Source organism: Pocillopora damicornis, chromosome 5, assembly GCF_964200805.1.
Source record: "Pocillopora damicornis chromosome 5, jaPocDami1.2, whole genome shotgun sequence".
Classification (NCBI taxonomy): domain Eukaryota; kingdom Metazoa; phylum Cnidaria; class Anthozoa; order Scleractinia; family Pocilloporidae; genus Pocillopora; species Pocillopora damicornis.
Genome location: NC_142674.1, coordinates 4,112,765 through 4,134,299, shown reverse-complemented (window position 1 = coordinate 4,134,299; position 21,535 = coordinate 4,112,765). Strand labels below are relative to the sequence as shown.

At 41.4% G+C, this 21,535-nt stretch overlaps 1 protein-coding gene and 1 long non-coding RNA gene across 3 annotated transcripts in view; both read left to right on the top strand.

Annotated features, from left to right (window-relative positions):
- LOC113678523 (protein MON2 homolog) overlaps positions 1-15,579 on the top strand; it is a 31,249-nt gene extending 15,670 nt beyond the window's left edge. Inside the window, exons 15-33 of one of the 2 annotated variants that reach the window (XM_089206183.1) lie at positions 445-525; positions 1,098-1,171; positions 1,555-1,642; positions 1,835-1,936; positions 2,084-2,194; positions 2,804-2,896; positions 3,368-3,450; positions 4,000-4,162; positions 4,825-5,094; positions 5,409-6,503; positions 7,173-7,293; positions 10,887-10,946; positions 11,548-11,611; positions 12,071-12,131; positions 12,233-12,359; positions 12,978-13,097; positions 13,715-13,823; positions 14,230-14,321; positions 14,424-15,579. In XM_089206183.1, coding sequence (XP_089062309.1) covers positions 445-525; positions 1,098-1,171; positions 1,555-1,642; positions 1,835-1,936; positions 2,084-2,194; positions 2,804-2,896; positions 3,368-3,450; positions 4,000-4,162; positions 4,825-5,094; positions 5,409-6,503; positions 7,173-7,293; positions 10,887-10,946; positions 11,548-11,611; positions 12,071-12,131; positions 12,233-12,359; positions 12,978-13,097; positions 13,715-13,823; positions 14,230-14,321; positions 14,424-14,593 — 3,084 coding nt within the window. In that variant the 3' untranslated portion in view covers positions 14,594-15,579. The remainder of the gene's footprint in view (positions 1-444; positions 526-1,097; positions 1,172-1,554; positions 1,643-1,834; positions 1,937-2,083; positions 2,195-2,803; positions 2,897-3,367; positions 3,451-3,999; positions 4,163-4,824; positions 5,095-5,408; positions 6,504-7,172; positions 7,294-10,886; positions 10,947-11,547; positions 11,612-12,070; positions 12,132-12,232; positions 12,360-12,977; positions 13,098-13,714; positions 13,824-14,229; positions 14,322-14,423) is intronic. The other variant, XM_089206184.1, reaches the window with a different exon arrangement.
- Positions 15,580-16,038: 459 nt separating this feature from the next.
- Positions 16,039-20,800, top strand: LOC113678535 (uncharacterized). Its single transcript, XR_016186531.1, has 3 exons — positions 16,039-16,180; positions 17,036-17,105; positions 20,662-20,800. It is a non-coding gene; the product is annotated as an uncharacterized LOC113678535 (long non-coding RNA).
- Positions 20,801-21,535: the final 735 nt, after the last annotated feature.

Genomic DNA, 21,535 nt, shown 5'->3' with positions numbered 1-21,535 from the left:
GGACGAGATTTGAAAGAAAAAAAGAAGAAGAATTTATGAGTGAGGGAAAGAGAATTCAAGAATGAGAAGTGAATAAATGGGAGATGAGCGAACGAGAAATGGAGGAATGAGAAATGAAAAAATGAAAGTCAAAGGAGTGAGAAACGAAACGTAGATTATTGCAAATTTAGGTGGCTCTGAACCAACGATACAATCTTTTTTGTTGTTGTTGAATTTTACCCAAAGCTATGTGTTGGATCACATAGCCGGCTGAACTTAAGGGTTTTTCTGAGAAGCTTAAGGGTTGTTATGGTAACTTACCACGTTGGGAAAACAAAATGTATTTAAAGAGGATTGGAAGTTGTATGATACTTCATCTGAATTCACGAATGGAAATTTATGGTCTCATTTATTCTTAAAGCAAGAGATGTTGAACAAAATAAACTACAATTTATATCTCAATAGCATCTTACCTGGATTTTGGGTCTCAAGCCATCAACTGGAGGAACACTCAAAGCCATGCCAGCGAGCGAGGCCCCTAATCTGGTAACAAGTACATTTTGTAAAGAAGGGATTGTGATCACAAGCGACTAAAATGTTTATTTTCTTTGGAATCTCATCACCATTTAAGTTTCTCTAGTTCTTTATTTGGAATCCTTGTCGATAATCCTCGCTGTCCTTAATCCACAGCCATCTCCGTCCTTTTTTCGTTGATTATTACCTCTCTAGATGTTGATTCTTTCATCTAGTATCTAGTGAGTATTTTCCCATTTTTCCATCGCTATACGAAGATTTACGTCAGATTTTACGACGCAAAAATACAAAAAAATTGCAACAAAAACAGCAACAGCAGCAATAAAAACAACAAATGAAATATCGTAGCCTGGTTTTCAAAGGGATCTGATGTGCACGAAAACCGGGCCCTTTTATTTTCAAATTTGAATATGAAACCAAGTCATTCATTTCCTGTGGCAAGTAATCCAATTTTTTGCGCTGCTTCATAGAAAGGTTATCTCTTCTTTTAAGTAGCTTTCGTCAGTTTTTATTCATCGTAGTTTTCATGCACAGCTGAAAAAGTCATTTGTGACTCTGTTAATGGCTGGCTTTGTCTCTTCCAGGTTATAACACAAACAATGATGGCTGAACTTCCAGTCTTGGCTGCAATCTTATCAAGACTCTTTGAAACATCTAAGTACGTTGTCGTAGAAAAATTACTTATTTCGCATTGGAGCAATTTTTAGTCGAGTGATGAACATAGTCTGGCATTGCTTTGCTTTGCTTTAGTTCGCTTCTTTATCGGTTCAGGAAACTCCCTCCACCGTCTCGACCAGTCAGATGCGATACTTGAACCAATCGCGAAATGTTCGCTTTCATCTTCACTGAAATTTTTCCGATTTCCAAAGGCTTTCCGAGAAAAATAAAACGCATAGTTGTTATGCAGGCCTATCCGTGGCCTTTTCTCGTCAACACGTCCTCTATAGCTCAGTTGGTAAGGTATCCAAACTCAAATCGCAGGAACTCGCTACAGTTCGACTGGATTCATTCGGGAACTTTGATTGTTTCGTATGTTTTTAGATACCTGGATGACGTAGCCCTCCATCATCTTGTAGACGCACTTTGTAGATTGTCGTCTACATCCATGGAACAAGCTCAAAGCAACAAGGTAACAGAAAAGTTTAGAGTAAATTTCATGGCTCTAGTTCGATCGATTTTCAATCTTGAAATGTTCAGCCGGGGTTTCTAAGTGCTTGACAGTCTTCTCCATTCGTTGCCACCCTTTTTCCTTTTAGGTTATTATTGTCTCCTTTGTTTTGTTCAATCTAAGCGAAATAATACTTATTGTCGTTCATTTTAGGAACCATCTCTCTTCGCCGTTGCTAAGTTATTAGAAACAGGCCTAAATAACCTTCACCGCGCACGCGTTTTGTGGAAACCGCTGACCGCACATCTGTTGGAGGTAAGTTTTTTCACTGCGACGAAAAAACGGAAGTTGTCTTTCCAACCCTTACCTCTGTAGGTCCTTTGTGGCTGTCTGCTACTTCTCGCCTGTACCACCATTCATGGCATATAAGTTTGTCTGTTTGTTTTTTGTTTGTTTTTCAAGGTTTGCCAGCATCCTCACACTAAAATGAGAGAATGGGGCGCCGAGGCGGTGACGTCATTGGTTCGCTCAGCTCTGACGCATGACCACGATCCACCATTGAAACAAGACTTGGTAAGTCACGTGGTAGATATTATAGGCCAGCCTCGTTGTATAGCAGTGTTAGATCATTCAACTCGTTTGCTTCTGAATGGTGAACGGATGGATGGACACTGGGAAAGAAAAAAGAAGGTCTAAGGGTCGGAATCTTATAAAATCTATGGCAGTGTACCAATCTTTATCAACTTACAGTTGATAGCCAACTAATTTTAATACAGAGATAGACACTCTCAAATCTGAAGTAATCATGGCTAATTAGAGGAAAAGAAATTATCACAAGCAGCCAATGAGACCTCTTTGTAAAAACCAAGCAAACTGCTTGAAGCGCGGGAAACCGCATTTGGCTTTAGGTTTGAATCTGATTGGTTGAGAAAGTGGCGCAATTCTCTGGACCAATCATATAGCGAAGTTAAGCAAAACCAATGCAATCCCCGATTACTTAGTTTAAAATTGCAGTTCGATACGAATCGTTAAGTCAACCAGTCAAACACATGGATAGACAATGGCAGACACTCAGACAGGTTCTTGTCATAGATCAACTATGATTGTACAGCGTCTGTGGTGTTGCTGTCATAGGGAAAACGGAAACTTACGTTATTATCTTCCCTCTGTCCTCTTCCACAGCAATTACAGTCCATGCTTCTGGGTCCACTCCAAGAAATGTCCACTATAAGTTTCTCTGATATTCGCTATAAACAATTGGAATGTGTTCTGCAGGTGAGGGTATTGCTCTATATTATCGTTGAATGCCAATCTTGTTTTGTGGCTAAATGTTTCTTGTCTGGTACATTTTAACGTAGAAACCTCGAATTAAATTCATTTACCTTTAACCGTAAAGTTATTGATATCCTTTACATACTTGTGTTCAAAAATGAACGGTCGCAATAAATTTCCATCAGCCATTTGAATGCTCGGTAAGGTGCCAGCAAATCGTTTTCTGACATGGGCGAATTCACCTGCGTTTATCTATTAGCAGAAAATTGGAAGGAAAAAGCTTTCAGTTTTCTTGAAGTATCGGGGCATGTTTCCGAAAAATTCGAACTAAAGATTAGAAAGTTTGTCCCGAAAGAAGATGATACAAATCCTTACAAAGTTCTTATGCATTTTACAGTCATTTGTGTAGTCTAGAAGTGAAGGAATCATGCGCAAGGATAAAGTTTAAATAAAATCCTTGTTTACTGTCCACAGATTCTTCACTCCACTGGTCAAAATCTTGGTCAGGGTTGGTTATGTGTGTTGGGAGTTATAGGGGCAGCCACTAATCAACAAGGGTGAGATACGTCTTTATATTTCATGGCCTGTTGACTTAGATAACCTGCATCGTTCTACTGTTCTTTTTTGCGAACATTGTAGACCTTGTTTGGCCAATGTGAATATGTTAAAATGTAGATAACTTTGATGAAGAATTGGAATTCTAGGGATAGGCTATATTATAGAAGTTACCGGCAGCTGTTGAGCGGGCCTAATTTGTGTGTGTGTTTTTCAAGCTAGTGAAGGCAAGCGCGAGTAACGTACAATGCGAGGATTGGGGCAAAAATGACGCCGTTTCTCTCGCACGACACTCCCACTTCACGTTTGCCTCGTGCTTTACTCGCGCTTGTACATTGCTCTCTGGAAAAACGCAGAGAAATTGCACCTTTACCGTAGCCTATAATGTGTTCTGTACTGACTACAGGAACACCTATAAGTGATTTATTATGGAGAAAATGAAAACTTTAACAATCGGGTATCCTTTTGGTTGTGGAGCCCTAACAGCGTAGAACCAGTTGCCTTATGCTAAGGTGCACTAATACGTCGATTCTTCTCCCACGTTGTTACAGGGAAGGTCTTATTCGCGTGGCGTTCCAAAGCCTGCAGCTTGTGGTGACCGATTTCCTTCCCTTGATGCCTTGCACGTGCATCAAGGTGGTAGTAGATGTGGCGGGAAAATTTGGCCTCCAGCCTCAGGAGCTGAACATTAGCTTGACAGCCATTGGTCTGTTGGTAGGTTACCGATCTGGGCCAGAGCCATGGTTATTTTATTGTAGTGTGTTGTTTGGCAAGACACTTCACTCCCATTGGTCCTTTCTTCACCCCGGACGAAACTTCACGAAACTTCACGAAACTTCACGAAAACTTCACGACACTTCACGACACTTCACGACACTTCACGACACTTCACGACACTTCACGACACAGCAGGGGGAGGGGGTAGAGTTCGTGTCTTGCTAGTATGGTAGCTTTTTCGTTCTTCCTTGTTTGCTTATTTAGTGTAATAGGCCATTTTTGATATATTATGATTCAAACTTGGCTCCGAGGCTCGGGGGAACAAACCAAATGGAATCACACCAAAATTGAGGGATGAATAATTAATTTCTTTTGTTTTATTCCCCCTAGCCTCGAAGCCATGCCAGACTTTTAATTAATCAAAATTGACCAATTGTTGGCCTGTTTTTTTGTTTCCTAGTTCTCCCTGTTTTTCAACTCGATTCCCTCTTTTATGCATGTATTTTAAGTTACTTCTGAGTCTTTTCCTTTGCCTTTATTTTCACAAGAAACATTTCAATTTTCGTTGCTAAAACTTCCCTTGAAATGAGCGTAACAGCACCAGGTTTTGTTGAAAATCAGAAAAATTTGTAATTTTAATTCTTTATCTTCGTGTTTAGTGGAATATCTCCGATTTTCTCTCACAACACCGAGAAAAAATTCGCACAGAGTTGCAAGACATTGAGACGACCTTAAATGACAGTGCTAAGTACGACAAACCCGTCCCCCCCTCAGACAGGCAGTGGATGTGTTTGTATTCCAAACTTGGTGAGCTGTGTGTCGACCCTAGGCCAGCCGTCAGAAAAAGCGCGGGGCAAACGCTGTTCTCCACCATTAGTGCGCATGGCTCGTTGCTGGAAAATATCACGTGGTACACAGCTCTATGGAGGGTAATCATTGCTTTGTTATCTGTTGATCAATTGCTAATTCTCCATTCTGGTTCATTTATATTTAGTCGTCAGTTAGAAAAGAGAATTTAATTTTGGGTCAAGTGAACACCCCCTTCCGCCAGCTGATTAATTTGTCTTTTCTCTCCACTGTAATATCAGATAATGTTTTGAAAGGAGATGTTATACATTAACCTCTTCTTGGTGCCCAAAGGGTTGTAGAGAGGTTTTTTCCATTGATTGTCCGCTCAAAGCTCACCTCATTCCCATGGAGAATGTAAGACATGACATACAATGTAGTATTCATTTTCCAACAGGTGTTGTTTCCTTTGCTTGAACAAGTGAAAACCATGTCTACTTCAGCAGCTGATGTTCCTCCTCCGAGCGATGCAGTAAACTCAAAGAATAAAATCCTCATTCACCATTCACGTGATACCGCTGAAAAACAGTGGGCGGAAACTCGTGTTCTGACACTCAGTGGCGTGGCGCGTGTGTTTAACAACCGGCGCCAAATTTTAGCGGGCCTTGATGAGTTCCCGCGCGCATGGGCGCTTTTGTTGGAGTTTATTGAGTCTGCGGCTTTGAGCAAGTCCGCTGAAGTTGCACTGGCGGCTCTCAAGAGTTTTCAGGACATCGTTCAAGATTCGTCAGAAAGTCAAGAGGGTGCTGGCGCAAATTCCTCGAATACAGGAGACAACGGGAAGGACAAAAGAGTAGCAAAGGGAGCTGCTAAACTTAAAGTTAAACCCAAGTTTTGTGAGGCAGCAGACGAGGATTTAAATCTATGGACGAACGCGTGGCGTGCTTGGTACAACATCGGCATAACAAGCATGTCAGAGGCACATATCGTCAGAACTCGCAGGGACTCTTCTGGAAAAATCACTACTGCTAGAACTTACCCTGCGCAAGCTTTCCTGGCAGCTTTAGTTCAGATTTTTCCTTCGCTATTCATGAGAATATATAGCCGTTTTGGCTTGGCTGATCTACAGAAGCTTGCGCGAATTCTACAGACCTCTGTAACTATTCCTGTACATATAGATCAGTCGCCGTTTTTAGTTCCTTCATTTCAGGATACTGTGTTAACAGCGTTACAACACGCTATTCTGGATGCTATTGAAATTTTGCGCGAGCCACTGCCTCATTCTCCCAACTCGGTTCTCCACGATTCAAAACAACCAATGTATCCGACACTTTTTATACTGTTGCTGCAGTTTTTCGATTATGCGACAGAACCTCCAAAAGTTGACGATTCGTCTCATGCAGAGGCTTCGAGAAGGAAGAAAAAGGAATGGATTATTCTATCGTTGACTCCGTTCTCGGAGAAATGCATGGAAATGGTTGTGGTACTTTACGGGGAATGTTTATCTGAGCCAGCTGTTATAGAGGAAAAAGTGTTGGAGAAAATAATCAAGGTACGAAAGGCAATCAGCTTCTTAAATCTCTTTATATCATCAGTATGTGGTTCACTCAATAATGAACAAATAATGAAATTTTCTTCGGAAATTTATGAATTAGGTAGTTATTTTCCGATGTACAACAAAGTGATTGAAACAGAAAGCAAAGCTTTTTTCAAACGTATTACATAGAACAAAACCTGGGGAGAAGTTATTTTTAAAGGCCAGTGACAAAAAAGGGCAACTTTTCCAAACATGAGGGAATTTGAGCATTGCTTTCAAGTTCTGGCAATAGCAAACGGCAATACTGCACTTAATTTTTATTTAGACGTCAAGGAATCAATTTTTTTTTCTGTAAGCCGTAAAGTTCATGCTTACTTTCCTCATGAAACAATCGCTTGGACAAATCTGAACGAATATGGCCTTCATAGCTGGCAGTTTTGTGTGCGCCTTAGCCACTATCTTCCGTCCCAATCCTCTCGCGGCTTCGGTGCTTGCATTCTCGGTCTTCAAAGCGCCTACAAAACCGCCAGCTACGCAAGTTGGGACAAACGAGGTTTACTTTCGTTCTGAGGTTTTATGAACTTTGTGGATTCTTACAATTTTTGTATTGATCCTGTATGGAGCCTTTCCTCTTTTTTTGCTTAATGAAATCAAAAATGTTAAATGGACGATCCCTGTTTCCAGTCTTTGCGCAATCCTCTTCGTCTCAAGTACAGCTGCTCGTCGCAGTCCACCTGGAAGCTAGCTGTCGATTCATTGATGACTGTCATTCGTAAAGGACTCAATGTGGCCCTCGCACGACCAGGTACCGTGACTTAAATTGACTTAAATGACTGTTTACTTCATGAAGCTTATCGTGTATGTGGATTGGCTGCCGTAACGAGTAAGTTAAATCTGTCTTGTCCGCTCAAGAATGTCTGCTTTGTTCTCTTTGTTCCACCCCTTCCCCCAATATCCCCATCTCTTCATTTCTCCTCTCATCCACCTCTCCTCTCGATATTTTCTCCCTTTTTCTCCCTTCTCTTCCCCTTCTCCGTGTATCCCCTTCCTTTTCTATCTCCTTCCCCCATTATACCCTTCCCTATTATCTCCTTCCCCCAATATCTCCTTCTCCTCATTTCTCCTCTCATCCACCTCTCCTCTCGATATTTTCTCCCCTTTTTTTCCCTTCTCTTCCCCTTCTCCGTGTATCCCCTTCCTTTTCTATCTCCTTCCCCCATTATACCCTTCCCTATTATCTCCTTCCCCCAATATCTACTTTCCCCATTATCTCCTTCCCCCACAATACCCTTACCCCACTATCCCCTTTCCCTTCTATCTCCTTCCCCCATTATCTACTTCCCCCTCAATCCCCTTCCCAACCATCTTCTCTCCCACAATCCCCTTCCCCCTTTATCTCCTTCCCCCATTATCTCCCTCCCCCTCAATCCCCTACAATCCCCTTCCCCCTCTATGTCCCTCCCCCACTATCCCCTTTCCCTTCTATCTCCTTCCCCCACTATCTCCTTCCCCCTCTATCTCCTTCCCCCTCTATCTCCTTCCCCCTCTATCTCCTTCCCCCACTATCTCCTTCCCCCACTATCTCCTTCCCCCTCTATCTCCTTCCCCCTCTATCTCCTTCCCCCTCTATCTCCTTCCCCCTCTATCTCCTTCCCCCTCTATCTCCTTCCCCTTCTATCTCCTTCCCCCTCTATCTCCTTCCCCCTCTATCTCCTTCCCCCTCTATCTCCTTCCCCCACTATCTTTTTTCCGCTCTATCTCCTTCCCCCACTATCTCCTTCCCCCTCTATCTCCTTCCCCCACTATCTCCTTCCCCCACTATCTCCTTCTCCCTCTATCTCCTTCCCCCTCTATCTCCTTCCCCCTCTATCTCCTTCCCCCACTATCTTTTTTCCGCTCTATCTCCTTCCCCCACTATCTCCTTCCCCCTCTATCTCCTTCCCCCACTATCTCCTTCCCCCACTATCTCCTTCCCCCTCTATCTCCTTGCCCCACTATCCCTTTTTTCCCTCTATCTCCTTCCCCCTCTATCTCCTTCCCCCACTATCTTTTTTCCGCTCTATCTCCTTCCCCCATTATCTCCTTCCCCCTCTATCTCCTTCCCCCTCTATCTCCTTCCCCCTCTATCTCCTTCCCCCTCTATCTCCTTCCCCCTCTATCTCCTTCCCCCACTATCTTTTTTCCGCTCTATCTCCTTCCCCCACTATCTCCTTCCCCCTCTATCTCCTTCCCCCTCTATCTCCTTCCCCCATTATCTCCTTCCCCCTCTATCTCGTCCCCCCTCTATCTCCTTCCCCCATTATCTCCTTCCCCTCTATCTCGTCCCCCCTCTATCTCCTTCCCCCTTTATCTCCTTCCCCCATTATCTCCTTCCCCCTCTATCTCCTTCCCCCTCTATCTCCTTCCCCCACTATCTTTTTTCGGCTCTATCTCCTTCCCCCACTATCTCCTTCCCCCTCTATCTCCTTCCCCCTCTATCTCCTTCCCCCACTATCTTTTTTCCGCTCTATCTCCTTCCCCCACTATCTCCTTCCCCCTCTATCTCCTTCCCCCTCTATCTCGTCCCCCCTCTATCTCCTTCCCGCTCTATCTCCTTCCCCCATTATCTCCTTCCCCCTCTATCTCGTCCCCCCTCTATCTCCTTCCCCCTCTATCTCCTTCCCCCTCTATCTTCTTCCCCCTCTATCTCCTTCCCCCTCTATCTCCTTCCCCCACTATCTCCTTCCCCCACTATCTCCTTCCCCCTCTATCTCCTTCCCCCTCTATCTCCTTCCCCCTCTATCTCCTTCCCCCACTATCTCCTTCCCCCACTATCTCCTTCCCCCTCTATCTCCTTCCCCCTCTATCTCCTTCCCTCTCTATCTCCTTCCCCCTCTATCTCCTTCCCCTTCTATCTCCTTCCCCCTCTATCTCCTTCCCCCTCTATCTCCTTCCCCCTCTATCTCCTTCCCCCACTATCTTTTTTCCACTCTATCTCCTTCCCCCACTATCTCCTTCCCCCTCTATCTCCTTCCCCCACTATCTCCTTCCCCCAGTATCTCCTTCTCCCTCTATCTCCTTCCCCCTCTATCTCCTTCCCCCTCTATCTCCTTCCCCCACTATCTTTTTTCCGCTCTATCTCCTTCCCCCACTATCTCCTTCCCCCTCTATCTCCTTCCCCCACTATCTCCTTCCCCCACTATCTCCTTCCCCCTCTATCTCCTTCCCCCTCTATCTCGTTCCCCCTTTATCTCCTTCCCCCTCTATCTCCTTCCCCCACTATCTCCTTCCCCCTCTATCTCCTTCCCCCACTATCTTTTTTCCGCTCTATCTCCTTCCCCCACTATCTCCTTCCCCCTCTATCTCCTTGCCCCACTATCCCTTTTTTTCCCTCTATCTCCTTCCCCCATTATCTCCTTCCCCCTCTATCTCCTTCCCCCTCTATCTCCTTCCCCCTCTATCTCCTTTCCCCTCTATCTCCTTCCCCCACTATCTCCTTCCCCCACTATCTCCTTCCCCCACTATCTCCTTCCCCCTCTATCTCCTTCCCCCTCTATCTCCTTCCCCCTCTATCTCCTTCCCCCACTATCTCCTTCCCCCTCTATCTCCTTCCCCCTCTATCTCCTTCCCCCACTATCTTTTTTCCCCTCTATCTCCTTCCCCCACTATCTCCTTCCCCCTCTATCTCCTTCCCCCACTATCTCCTTCCCCCACTATCTCCTTCCCCCTCTATCTCCTTCCCCCTCTATCTCCTTCCCCCTCTATCTCCTTCCCCCACTATCTCCTTCCCCCATTATCTCCTTCCCCCACTATCTCCTTCCCCCACTATCTCCTTCCCCCTCTATCTCCTTGCCCCACTATCCCTTTTTTTCCCTCTATCTCCTTCCCCCATTATCTCCTTTCCCCTCTATCTCCTTCCCCCACTATCTCCTTCTCCCTCTATCTCCTTCCCCCTCTATCTCCTTCCCCCTCTATCTCCTTCCCCCTCTATCTCCTTCCCCCACTATCTCCTTCCCCCTCTATCTCCTTCCCCCTCTATCTCCTTCCCCCTCTATCTCCTTCCCCCTCTATCTTCTTCCCCCTCTATCTCCTTCCCCCTCTATCTCCTTCCCCCTCTATCTCCTTCCCCCACTATCTTTTTTCCCCTCTATCTCCTTCCCCCACTATCTCCTTCCCCCTCTATCTCCTTCCCCCACTCTCTTTTTTTCCGCTCTATGTCCTTCTCCCACTATTTCCTTCCCTCACTATCTCCTTCCTCCACTATTCTCTTTTCCCACCATCCCCTTTCGCTCATTTTCCCGTCCCCCTTTCCCCTCAGAATTGTCTATTCTGTTTTCCCATCCTTAACCTTCCCCCACTATCCCCTTCCCTTTTCCCTCTCCCTCGTCAGGTTTGTCTGACTTGTTTCCCCTGTCCTAGCCGAGGATTCATTGATGACAGCCATTCGTAAAGGACTCAATGCGGCTCTCTCACGACAAGGTACCGTGATATGAATTGACTGAAATCCACCTCCCCCTCCATCCCTTCCCCTCTCAATCCCCCCTCATTCTATCCCTTTCCATCTCCTCCCCTCAAGTTTGCCGTTTTGTTGCATCTTTTTTCCCCTCCTTTCACTATCCCCTTCCGCTTTTTTCCCATCTCTCCTCCTCCTATGGTCGTTTGTTTCATTTCACCTGCCCTCCTTCTTATCCCCCCGCATCCCCCCTTACCCCGCATCCCCCCTTACCCCCCATCCCTCTCCCGTAGAAAAGGGATCGGCCTCATAACATAAACGGCTATCTCAACCTGAGACATCTATGTAATAAAACGTTCGGTGGTAAAACCTTACAGTGTCTTCATATGTTACAATCAGTCTCATCTTGGTGAACTGTCTCTTCAATCCTTTCCAATGTTCACCCTCCCCTCCCTCTCCCGTCCTTTATCCCCAAAACCTTCCCTTCTCAGAAAAATGGTTTTGCCCGCTTAGATGGGATATGATAAAACCTTATCGTCGTTCATATAGTGCTCTCAGCGTCATCTTTGTAAATTGTATTTCCAATCCTACCCTTCAATAGTACTGACGTCTCGCTTGTCCTTATAGATTCTTTTAGGTCCATGTGGTACGAATTAGCTTCAGCGTTTGAAGACTTTCTTTTTTCAGATATGTAAGTTTCTCCATTAGTTTTGTATTAAGGTAGATTTGAGGAAGTTGTTTTTAATCTTAGAACTAGAGCACTGTAGCTGAATGAAAGTTAGACGCTTGTGAATGGGCCAGCGCAGGAAAACACACAACACTTTACAAGCGCGAGAAAGCGCGTAAATCGTTACAAACGCGGGAAAACATACAACATGACATAAGTGCAAAAAGGCAGATAACCTTGCACAAGAGTGGGCGATCCCGCAAGACGTCAAAAACGCGGTATCAGCAATGACAAGTATGTGGAGTGCGTGCATTTCTCCAGGCGTGTTTGAATTAAATTTCATGGCCCACGAGTCGAAACAAAACCGCTAAAACCAGCTATTCAACGCACATTAAATAAAGACTTTGAACAGCTTAGTAATCACAGTTAATAAAACGTTAGCCCTACACCTCCCCGTGATGAAACGCATGTTTAATTTTATAGGACCCCCCCTGAGAATCAGTCGCTGGAACAGCATCAGGCAGATGAAGAACTGGACATCAAGGTGAAAAGAAAACAGTGTTTAAAGGGGGGAGGGGGGGAGAGACGGGTTATATTACAGGAGCAATGACTTGGAAATTAATCATGGTTTATTTTGATCGACAGCTTTTGCGCATGATCCGTGAGGAGATTCTACCCCATTCCGCTGCTCTGCCTAAAGACTTCATGGCACGAGTGATGGCGCTCCTGAACAGAGGCTCAATTCACTCAGCTGCAGACGCCACTTTTAGCGGTACGTAGCTCATTAACTGAATTCTCTCAAAGAATGACGCAGAGAATGTATGAAAATAGTTAAAAAAATTTATCAGCAGCATCTCCTGTGTATTTAAGCACTGGTCAGGCATGTCAAGAAGACCGTGATTTTCTTTATTGCGTTACATTGGCTGCGGCCGCAGTAAGCGAGTTATATGGTTTTTCATAGAAACCTGGTTAAACTTTCCAAATAACTTAACTCGGTTTAAGATTGGTTATGATGAAACAAAGGGATTATATTTTATGAGCGGCAGCACTGAAGTGGGTTACGAAGTGTTGAAATCAATTGACATCATGAGGTAAACCAACAAAATGGCAGACTTCAAAGGACTACGTTCTTATTTTCTCGTTTTTCTTTCTTTGATTTCGTTTCCTTTCGCTGTACTCTTGGTTGAGGCAGTCCCTCTTCCTCCTGATGCGTTTTACGCAAATTTCCGAGGCAGTTCTTTGGAACATGATGCTGATTTTGTGTAGACGTCAGAATGTTCTCCGTCGCCGTGAATTTCGTGAACAGGTCGCCTTCGTCTTTTAGTCTTTCTAGCGGTTTATTTAATTCAATGAATAAGATTTTTTTTCATGTTTTTTTATTTCTTGACAGGGACGGATGCTAACGGATTTCCTCTTCGTGAAGAGTTTGCCAAGTCTTGTTTCGAAACTTTGCTACAGTTTTCGTTCGTCAACGGAACATCTGAGGTGGATCAACTTGCAGAGCAGCCGGGTAGGAATTGTTCATCATTTTCTTATCTTGAAAGTGACGAAATAGTCAAATGCGCGACGTCCTGTTGGGGCAAATAGTTGTATTAGCTCTTCGATGATATTCAACAAGGTTTCGCAGGTTTAGGGTGATCTTTGTGGACATAGGCTAGCCGTATTCAGAATGCTTCGGCCGTCTTCAGAATTTATTAACATCAGTCTGAAATTTGCTATAATTATGGGTGAATTTCTGCTTTGTTACAAAGTTAGTTGAGTAGAAATTTATCCCTTTGACTATTGCCGTTCAAATCAGGTAAATGAGCTGGTGGACTCGTAAATTCCCTCGATGTTTTTCCTTCATAGAGCCAAAACCTTTTTGGAAGATCCTTAACCCTTTCACTCCCATGATCACATATGTAATTCTCCTTACTGTCTGCCATACAATTCTATGATGTTAGTTCGGAGAATTTGGTATTGAATTAACTAATAATCCTTTAATTGAAATTTTTGTTTATTCTCATCACTTGTCTGCTTGATGTTGTGTTAATATTGTAAGGAGAAATTCTGTCTTGATCACCCGTGGGAGTTATAGGGTTAATGAAGTAAAGGAGATTTTTGTGACCATTTTACGTTGTGTTGTAGACGGCAAGGTGTCAGAATTGGCGCTGGACGCTCTACTGAGACGATGTAGCGACGTTGTTGTTAAATACGTGGAAGATGAGAAACTAAGCGGAAAATGCCCTTTACCAAGGTAACAACTTGTCTTTCATGTTCGACCTGAATTTTAACATCCCTGATTGCCGTTTCCACTCAAGTGTAAAATGTCTCTGAGAGATCCCACAGAATTCAGCTTGGACGTCGTCAGTTCTTCCTTTTCATGCCTCCATGCGCCGGCATAAGAACATGGAACGCCATTGATTTCTGTCGCCTGTTGGTCAAGCTGGAACCATATCCAGCCTCTCCTTCTCATTTCCCTTTCTACGGTTCTCCTCCAAATTTCCATGGGGCGGCCTCTTTTACGTTGGCCGTCGGTGGTTCATCAAAGGGCGACTCTAAGCAGAGTTGATGGTGGCATTCTGAACTCGTAACCGATCCATCTCCCTCTTTCTCCCTGGACTTTAAATGTTACTTACTAAAATTCTTATGTTATTCATCAGAACGCGTATGGCGGAGATGTCTTTTGTCATAAAAGCCATAAGTACGTTGCTGTCATCCTTGAAAAGAGCTGTGAAGGAAAATCCTACCGTTGGTAAGTTCAATTATTCTTCTCTTCCCCTCTAAGGTGAATACTCTTCGTTAAGGATAGAGCTGAGCTCGTGAAACCCAATATGGTTTTTTTCTTTTTGTTCAGTGGACGCGCAGATCTGGGAACAAGTCGTTGAGTTGTACCCGCGTCTTGTGGAATGTACCGTTTGTAACTCCACCCCCGTCCGCCGAGCTTTGCGAGAGGCGTTACAGGAGTACGCTGACCTGGTAAAACCGCCCATTCGTGTGTCGAAAGCTGTAAATGGTAAACGTTAAAACGCAGATTGAAGCAGAAAGACATCAACCATTCGCTTTTAAGCGTGTAAAGGAGATAATTTGACATTAAATTTTTAAGAAGAGGATTTGAATTCCACCAAAGACTATTGAAAATACATATAATGAAGGAAATATGCATTTCAGAAGATATTTCTGGTATTGTGTCTTGCCGACTTCCAAGATGGTTCATGCGCGACGGTGAGCTGGAAACGAGTCGGAGAAACTACAGTTCCTTGGGATATTTTATAGGGGTTCATCCAATCCCCCGCAATGCTCTTGGTTTATAGTCTCAAGCAAACAAAGCTGTTTACCGCAGGGGTATCCATAATTTAATTAAATTTCCGTGGGGTTTTTCTAGCCATTGAAGCTAATGAAAAAAGGAAATTGTGCCCAATCTTAAGCCATATTTGGCGAAGAAAAATAAAGGGTTTTTTTTAACCGTTTCAATTACGATAATTTATAGGAATATTAACCAGGGTATTCTATTCAATGTTACTCCAAGTTATTAGAGCTAATCCTATGGAAAGAAATGTACAAATTATAAGGAGGATTATTATTTAGATCTTGGAAGTGAAAGGATTGGACCTCCTTATTTTCACTTATGTTTTCATGAGGTGAGGAAAACAAAGATTCCAATAGCTTTTCACTATAGAGCAGTTTTGAAGCGAGTGTTGTAAAACAGAAACCATTGCTATTCTACAAGCCAATTGCAGCAAAGGAAAACAGCACAGCCGACCAATAGGAACGCTAAACAAACACGTGACATCAATAGATGGCGCGAGTTTGTCAGCCAATTATTAGGCGACACTTAGTTAAAGCTCGCTTTATAGTTATATCAGCACCTTCAACTCATTTTACGTGTCCTTTTGTCCAATACCTTAAGGAGCATTTCGTGGAAAATTTCAATATTTGTTGTATAAAAATATGTATGAATTTAATTCGTAAAAATATCGTGTGCAATAAAGTTAGAAGAGAAATCACGATAATTTTCTAGAAGTATTACGTTTTTACTCTGACTTTGTCATCGAAGAGCTCTTATCTAGAGATTTCTTGTTCCCATGTATAGAAAACGGTTCACCGTGTGTTACTGTATTAAGAGAAGACGACTCTCTTGGGAGCTTTCTTGCAAGACAGTCTACAAGCAAAAGGATTTTGCCTAGTCTTTTGAGCATGCTAGCACGCTAGACCTCATTCGTTGACCTCTTTCTGAAACAGAAGTTAAAAATTAAATCAACAGCTAGTCAATATATTTCGTTTTACAACTGATTGAGAGAAACCGAGAGCTTTCTGGTAATTTTCGCGACTCTTCAGTCCAAAAGCTCATTTGAAATTCAAATGTATTTTTTAAATCAATATTCATATTTGCGAGTAATCTTGCACGTGGAAGGAGCTTTCGAACTACCAGAAATTTCAGCTTATTTTTCAGCTACTTAAGAGCCTAGGAACTCTTCATTGCAAACCGATTACCTCAGACATCGTCTGTTCTGTCAAGGCTTGGCGTGGATTACTTCAGGGTTGCAGAACCAAATGGTTTAAAGTCGGTGTCGAGGATCAATGAATGTGTCATTTTGCCTCGATGTTTTCAAGGTAAAAAACCTTCATATAAAAACATTTAAGATAGAAATACATTGTTTATGTTTATCGTTGTTGCCCCCGAAAAAATTGCAGAATTGAATGTTAAAAGATTGAGCATGCTACACACAAGAAAGTACAAGAACAGTCCTCAATGTCAGCCGGCCGCCATTACATGACGTCATTACATTCTTATTGAATCACGTGACAATGAGGGCAGCAACGACAACTTTTTCCTCTTTGTAATTTTATCGTCTCTGTAGTTATTTAAATACAATATACAGTTGTTTATCCTGATGGTATTTTAAACGTTGAAGTCGTTTTACTTGTTCTTTTTTCGGTCCTAACCCCATCTGCCACCGAAGTAAGAAGTGATTATAAGAACGCCTTGATCAATCAAAAGTTTTATTACTATCCTAGATATCTCGGCCCAGGCCTCAGATCGAGAGGTCTGGCTTCAAACCCTCATTGGGTCAGTATTTTGCCAGTCTTGGGAAAGAAAACCCAATCTTACGGTGGTTCTCCATCTTAGATTTGAACTTAGTACAAGTGACCTCTCATGGAGAGATCTGTTAGAACACTTAACCCTTTGCACACTTATATCAATGTAGATATTCACCATACTGTTCTCTATACATTCTCTACGGTACTGACAAGAAGAATTTGTCTTACAATCACAGCTTCTCCGTATGGCGATCATTTCCCTCATTCTCGTGACTTGATGTTTGATTCAGGAGTGATAGTATGGGAGGGGGGAGGGGGGGGGGAAATGAAGATGCTAGTTAGCCCATGATATTAAGTGTCACAGAAAGCAATCAACCAAAAATATGTATTCCTGGATTTATAAGATTTATTTTCTCTCTTATCAAGCTCGGAATGGGAATGTCTCGAATTCAAGAAATTCAGGGGAGGAATAAAAATCAGGATGCCTTCCATTAAGGTGAGTTAATTTGATTTTTTTTTTTAAATGAATTAATTATTACTACAACTCTGGATTTAACTAATATGCGAAATTCATAACAAAGCGCGATGCAAAGTGACAGGAATTTCTCTTATTGAGGTGGTTTTCATTAGTTTACTACGCTTTTGGTTTGGGAGGTCATTACTAACATTTTCGTTTCCGTTTATGGAAAACAACTGAGTCGAAAGAATGTCTTGACATTATCGTGCATGTTATAGCCAACTATATTACCATAGCAACAGATCAGCCAGCTTTTGAATTTGAAGAGAGTGAGAGTGAATAGGCATGGAAATTTTTAAGGCGTTTGAATGATAACAAATTTGTACCTGATACAGATAAGGAACTGTTTTACTCAATTCAAAGAGAATAACTTTGAGCCTTTTGATGAATGTCCTATCTCCTGAGGAGTTGAATAAAATTAAGAGTATGCTCCAACAGTTAGTAACTGAAATATCTGATAAGTATATAGATCTGACTATTTTTTTGTTTTAAAATTAAAATTTCATTCATTAAAAATATCGCAATTAAAGCACAATTTTAAAATGTTTTGGTTTTTGAGGCTCAGAGAATATACTCAAGACAATAAATTTTTGGAATTTTTTTTCGAATTCTCATCTTATTCTAAAGCAGGGTTTTTCTATTTAAATCATTTATTTAAATCCTTGGATTTTGATTTTTAGATACCTGGGCATTTTAGGCTTAAACAAAATTTGATACGTTTCAAGCCTAGAATTTTCCAGTTTTGTCACTAGAACTTGTTATTACCTCTCCGATAAGAATGATGCCCTGTTTTTTTTTTCAAAACTGGTCGTATTTTCACTCATCTCGGAGTCTTTTTTAATTGTTAAGTTATAAAAAAAGCAAAAGAACAAAACAAGCCAAAATTTAAAAAATTCATTTTTTAGCTCTTGACGATCTCACAAAAAAAGATTGTTTGTTTTTAAAACCAAAATTCAAAGGCCATACCAAAAGAAAATTGTTTTTTTTTCAAATTGTTCGCAGATTTCATCTGTAATCTCGGGTAGATTCTTGATAAAGTTTCAATAAAACGCGAAGGTTGTTAAGCTAAAAATGAAATAGTAGTAATTTTTCCAGCTAGAACAATTGACGGTTGCATTTCAGTGCATCAGTTGATTTGGGAATTCGGCTTTGATCTTTTATAAATATATATATGTTATTTGCCGGCTGGGAGGTCCGTATGGTGAAAAACTGTGACCGAGGTCTTGAAAATACTGCCCGAGGCCGTAGGCCGAGGGCAGCATTTTCAAGACTGAGGTCACAGTTTTTCACCATACGGACCGACCCTTAGCCGGTAAATAACATATTTATTGTTTTTAAACTTGACGAAATTCTTTCCGAAAGAACCCGAATGATTTATGGCCGTAAATACGGCAAGATCTTCCATAAACTGAACAATTTTTGAGTGGGTAAATGGTAGTTAAAATAGAGGTGATGCAAATTTAAGAGAGATGCCTCAGCGAAACATTTTCATTTCCGTAACGATAAAGGTGATTTAAAAGGCTTCCAAACAAACTTTGAAACATTATTTTTACAAGTATCTGTCACAATCTGACACCTGTCAATTAGAGAGCGCGCAAGAAAAAGAAAAGCGTAGGAACATTTGAAAACCAACAGAACTAGTTTGGCAAGGACTGTCACGACAATGTTTTCTTCAAAATCAGTTAATGATCTAACGGAAAGTATTATTCACTCTCATCGACGATTCATTTATGTACGAATATTTACCTCTGTTCATTAAGTAAACGGCGAGGAAATTAATTGTGAGTAAATTCAATCTTTTTATTTTGAAGTTGTGAGAGTTTGCTCGTTTGTTTGCTGTAATGGCGTGTTTAACTCTGATCTTTCCTTCACAAAAACTAAATTCGAACGGCACACTCCAACGAGACACAAGGGAATCCTTCAAATTCCTTCAATTTCTGTTGTGCAATTTAAGGTACAAATGTCCAAATTGAACGGAATTGGAAAGACTCACCAGGAGCGTATATTTGTTGTAGAACTTAAATTAAAACTTCGCTCGCTCTTTCACTATGAACAAATTGCTCGAGAAAATTCAGATATTAAATGAATGAAAGTTCCATCGTTCAGTTTAACTGTAACCAAATACCTCACGTTCCAACTTTCTGGGTACTTTTTGTGAACGATTAAAATTAATTGCAGACGGTTATTAGGCCGCTTGTCAACCAACGTAATGACACTATTGTTTATACAAATTCATTCTGAACCAATATTTTTCTGTCAACCAAAGTGATTTGATAGAGAGAAAAGAGAGGATTCATAAGTTATTTATCGGCTTGAGGTAGTGACCGACGTGTTTGCTTAAAAATACTGCCCAGCCGGAAAACGAGGTATATTTATGAAAAATGACAACGAAAGTTGGGATGTACTCGGCGACTCACGAAAGCGTCACCGTGGCCCGTGGGCAGAGATAGGAAAATACTGACCGGGTAAAGAACCAATCAGATTGCAAGATTCGTTACCGTGCCCTCTAAAAAAACAATAAATTTCGATCTTTCCATCTTTCTACTTTCCTGTTGTGGAATCCGCTTAGTGTTATCATGAGCCCGCAAGAAATTTAACTTGCGAACAATACATTGAGCATGCGCTGAGACACTATGATTGAACTGAATTGAATCACCATTTAGACTTTTTTGTGTCCAAACTTTGAGTATTTTCGTGGTGTTACTGTTTACTATGAAAAGATATTTCGAGCTTGTGATTACATTTAATTAAAATCGTAGTCGAAGGAAAATGTTTATCCATAAGGGTATAGACGTTTTATATAAATTGTTAATTACCATTTTTTTTTCTGGTAATACGTATTCACCAAAGCAAAGAAACTGTAAACTGCTTCCTGCGACCTTTATCCAAATCTCCAGGGAACTTGATCTAATGCTAAAGCGGAGTTACAAAGTTTGGCAGGAGGCAGACGTAAGCGGAACTTAAATTCCTTTTCGACAACATATTAGAACGATCATCAGCAGTAGTGTTGAATTTCTCTGTAAATCCATGCTTTGTTTACGTTATCGTTTACATTTCTATTAAACCCTCTAACCCGCGATCAAGAAAGAATTTATCGAAACAATATCAATTAGACGTGATGAGGATAAAGAAAAATATCAACCAGGGGATAAGAGGTTGATTCGATATCAAACTAACATCATGACTGGGTAATTTAGTCTTATCGACTGAGTTAAAAACGTAAATTAGCCACCGTAAAGAGTTTAAAGGCTGACGTTTCGAGGGTTAGCCCTTCGTCAGAGAAATGGACAAAAGCATGACAATTGTAGAGCAGACAGTAATGAGAATTACTAAATGGGATATTGGGAGTGAAAGGGTTAATGTGCGTTATGACAAAAGAGAATTTAAATATTGAATTATATTCGTCTAACTAAGTACGTTTAAAGATGGGGTTTTTGCGAGTGAACCACCCTCAATCATTTCGCTTAAAAAGCAAGATTCAGAATTCCAGATCTATTCAGCTGTTGATTTATAGTTTATTTTCATTTTTTTGCAGACTTCTTGGGAATATTACTGATGATTCAATCGCGAATGAAACAGAAGACTGGACAAGAAAAGATTTAATCAGAGTTACCATCCAGACGAAGGGAATTGCTATCAAGATTGTATCAAGTCGAAGCTAGCATTAATTTACCAAAATCGCAGACTTAAAGCCAAACGTAAGCAGATGTTATCTCGTGGACTATTTGGAAGGGTTTTTTGTCGGCTCGACTCGTGTTATGGGCAGTTTAAACATTTTCAATTTTCCCGCCAAAAAACTTAGAAAAATACGGGGTCTGTAATTACGCATGCGCCATTTTTGTTTATTCATTCTGTAAGTAACATCTGTTCAATTGTGTCAGATTTTCCCGCCAAAAAACTTAGAAAAATACGGTGCTCAAAAATACGCATGCGCCGATTTTTTTTTTTTTTGCATATTGTGTTTATCTTATTTTCTACATTTTCAATAAAGTTTGGATTTATTTTCTTGTTGTTTTCATGTGTTAGAACTGTATCTACCTGAAACGTCATAAACAACTTGTGTTTCGTTTGATAAATCATTTTATTTGTTCCAATTTTATTCAAAATACAAGTCAATTAGGTAAGTAATTTTCAGTTAAATTAAAAAGGTATTCAGAAAAATTTTCTAAATATATACTAAGACTTTTGGCGGGAAAATTTGGACGAATTTGCACAGAGTTTCCCCTGGCAACTTTTTCGCCAAAAATTTGAACAAAGTTTCCTTTAAGATTTCCCGCCAAAAACTATTGCATCTCATGCAAAAAATTGAATCTCAATGCAAATTTCTCTTAAACCTTTGATTTTTTTTCTTCTTAAGGCTATTCTGAACGTTGGAGTTTTTCGTTTTCGATTCTTTGCTCGAGATGACA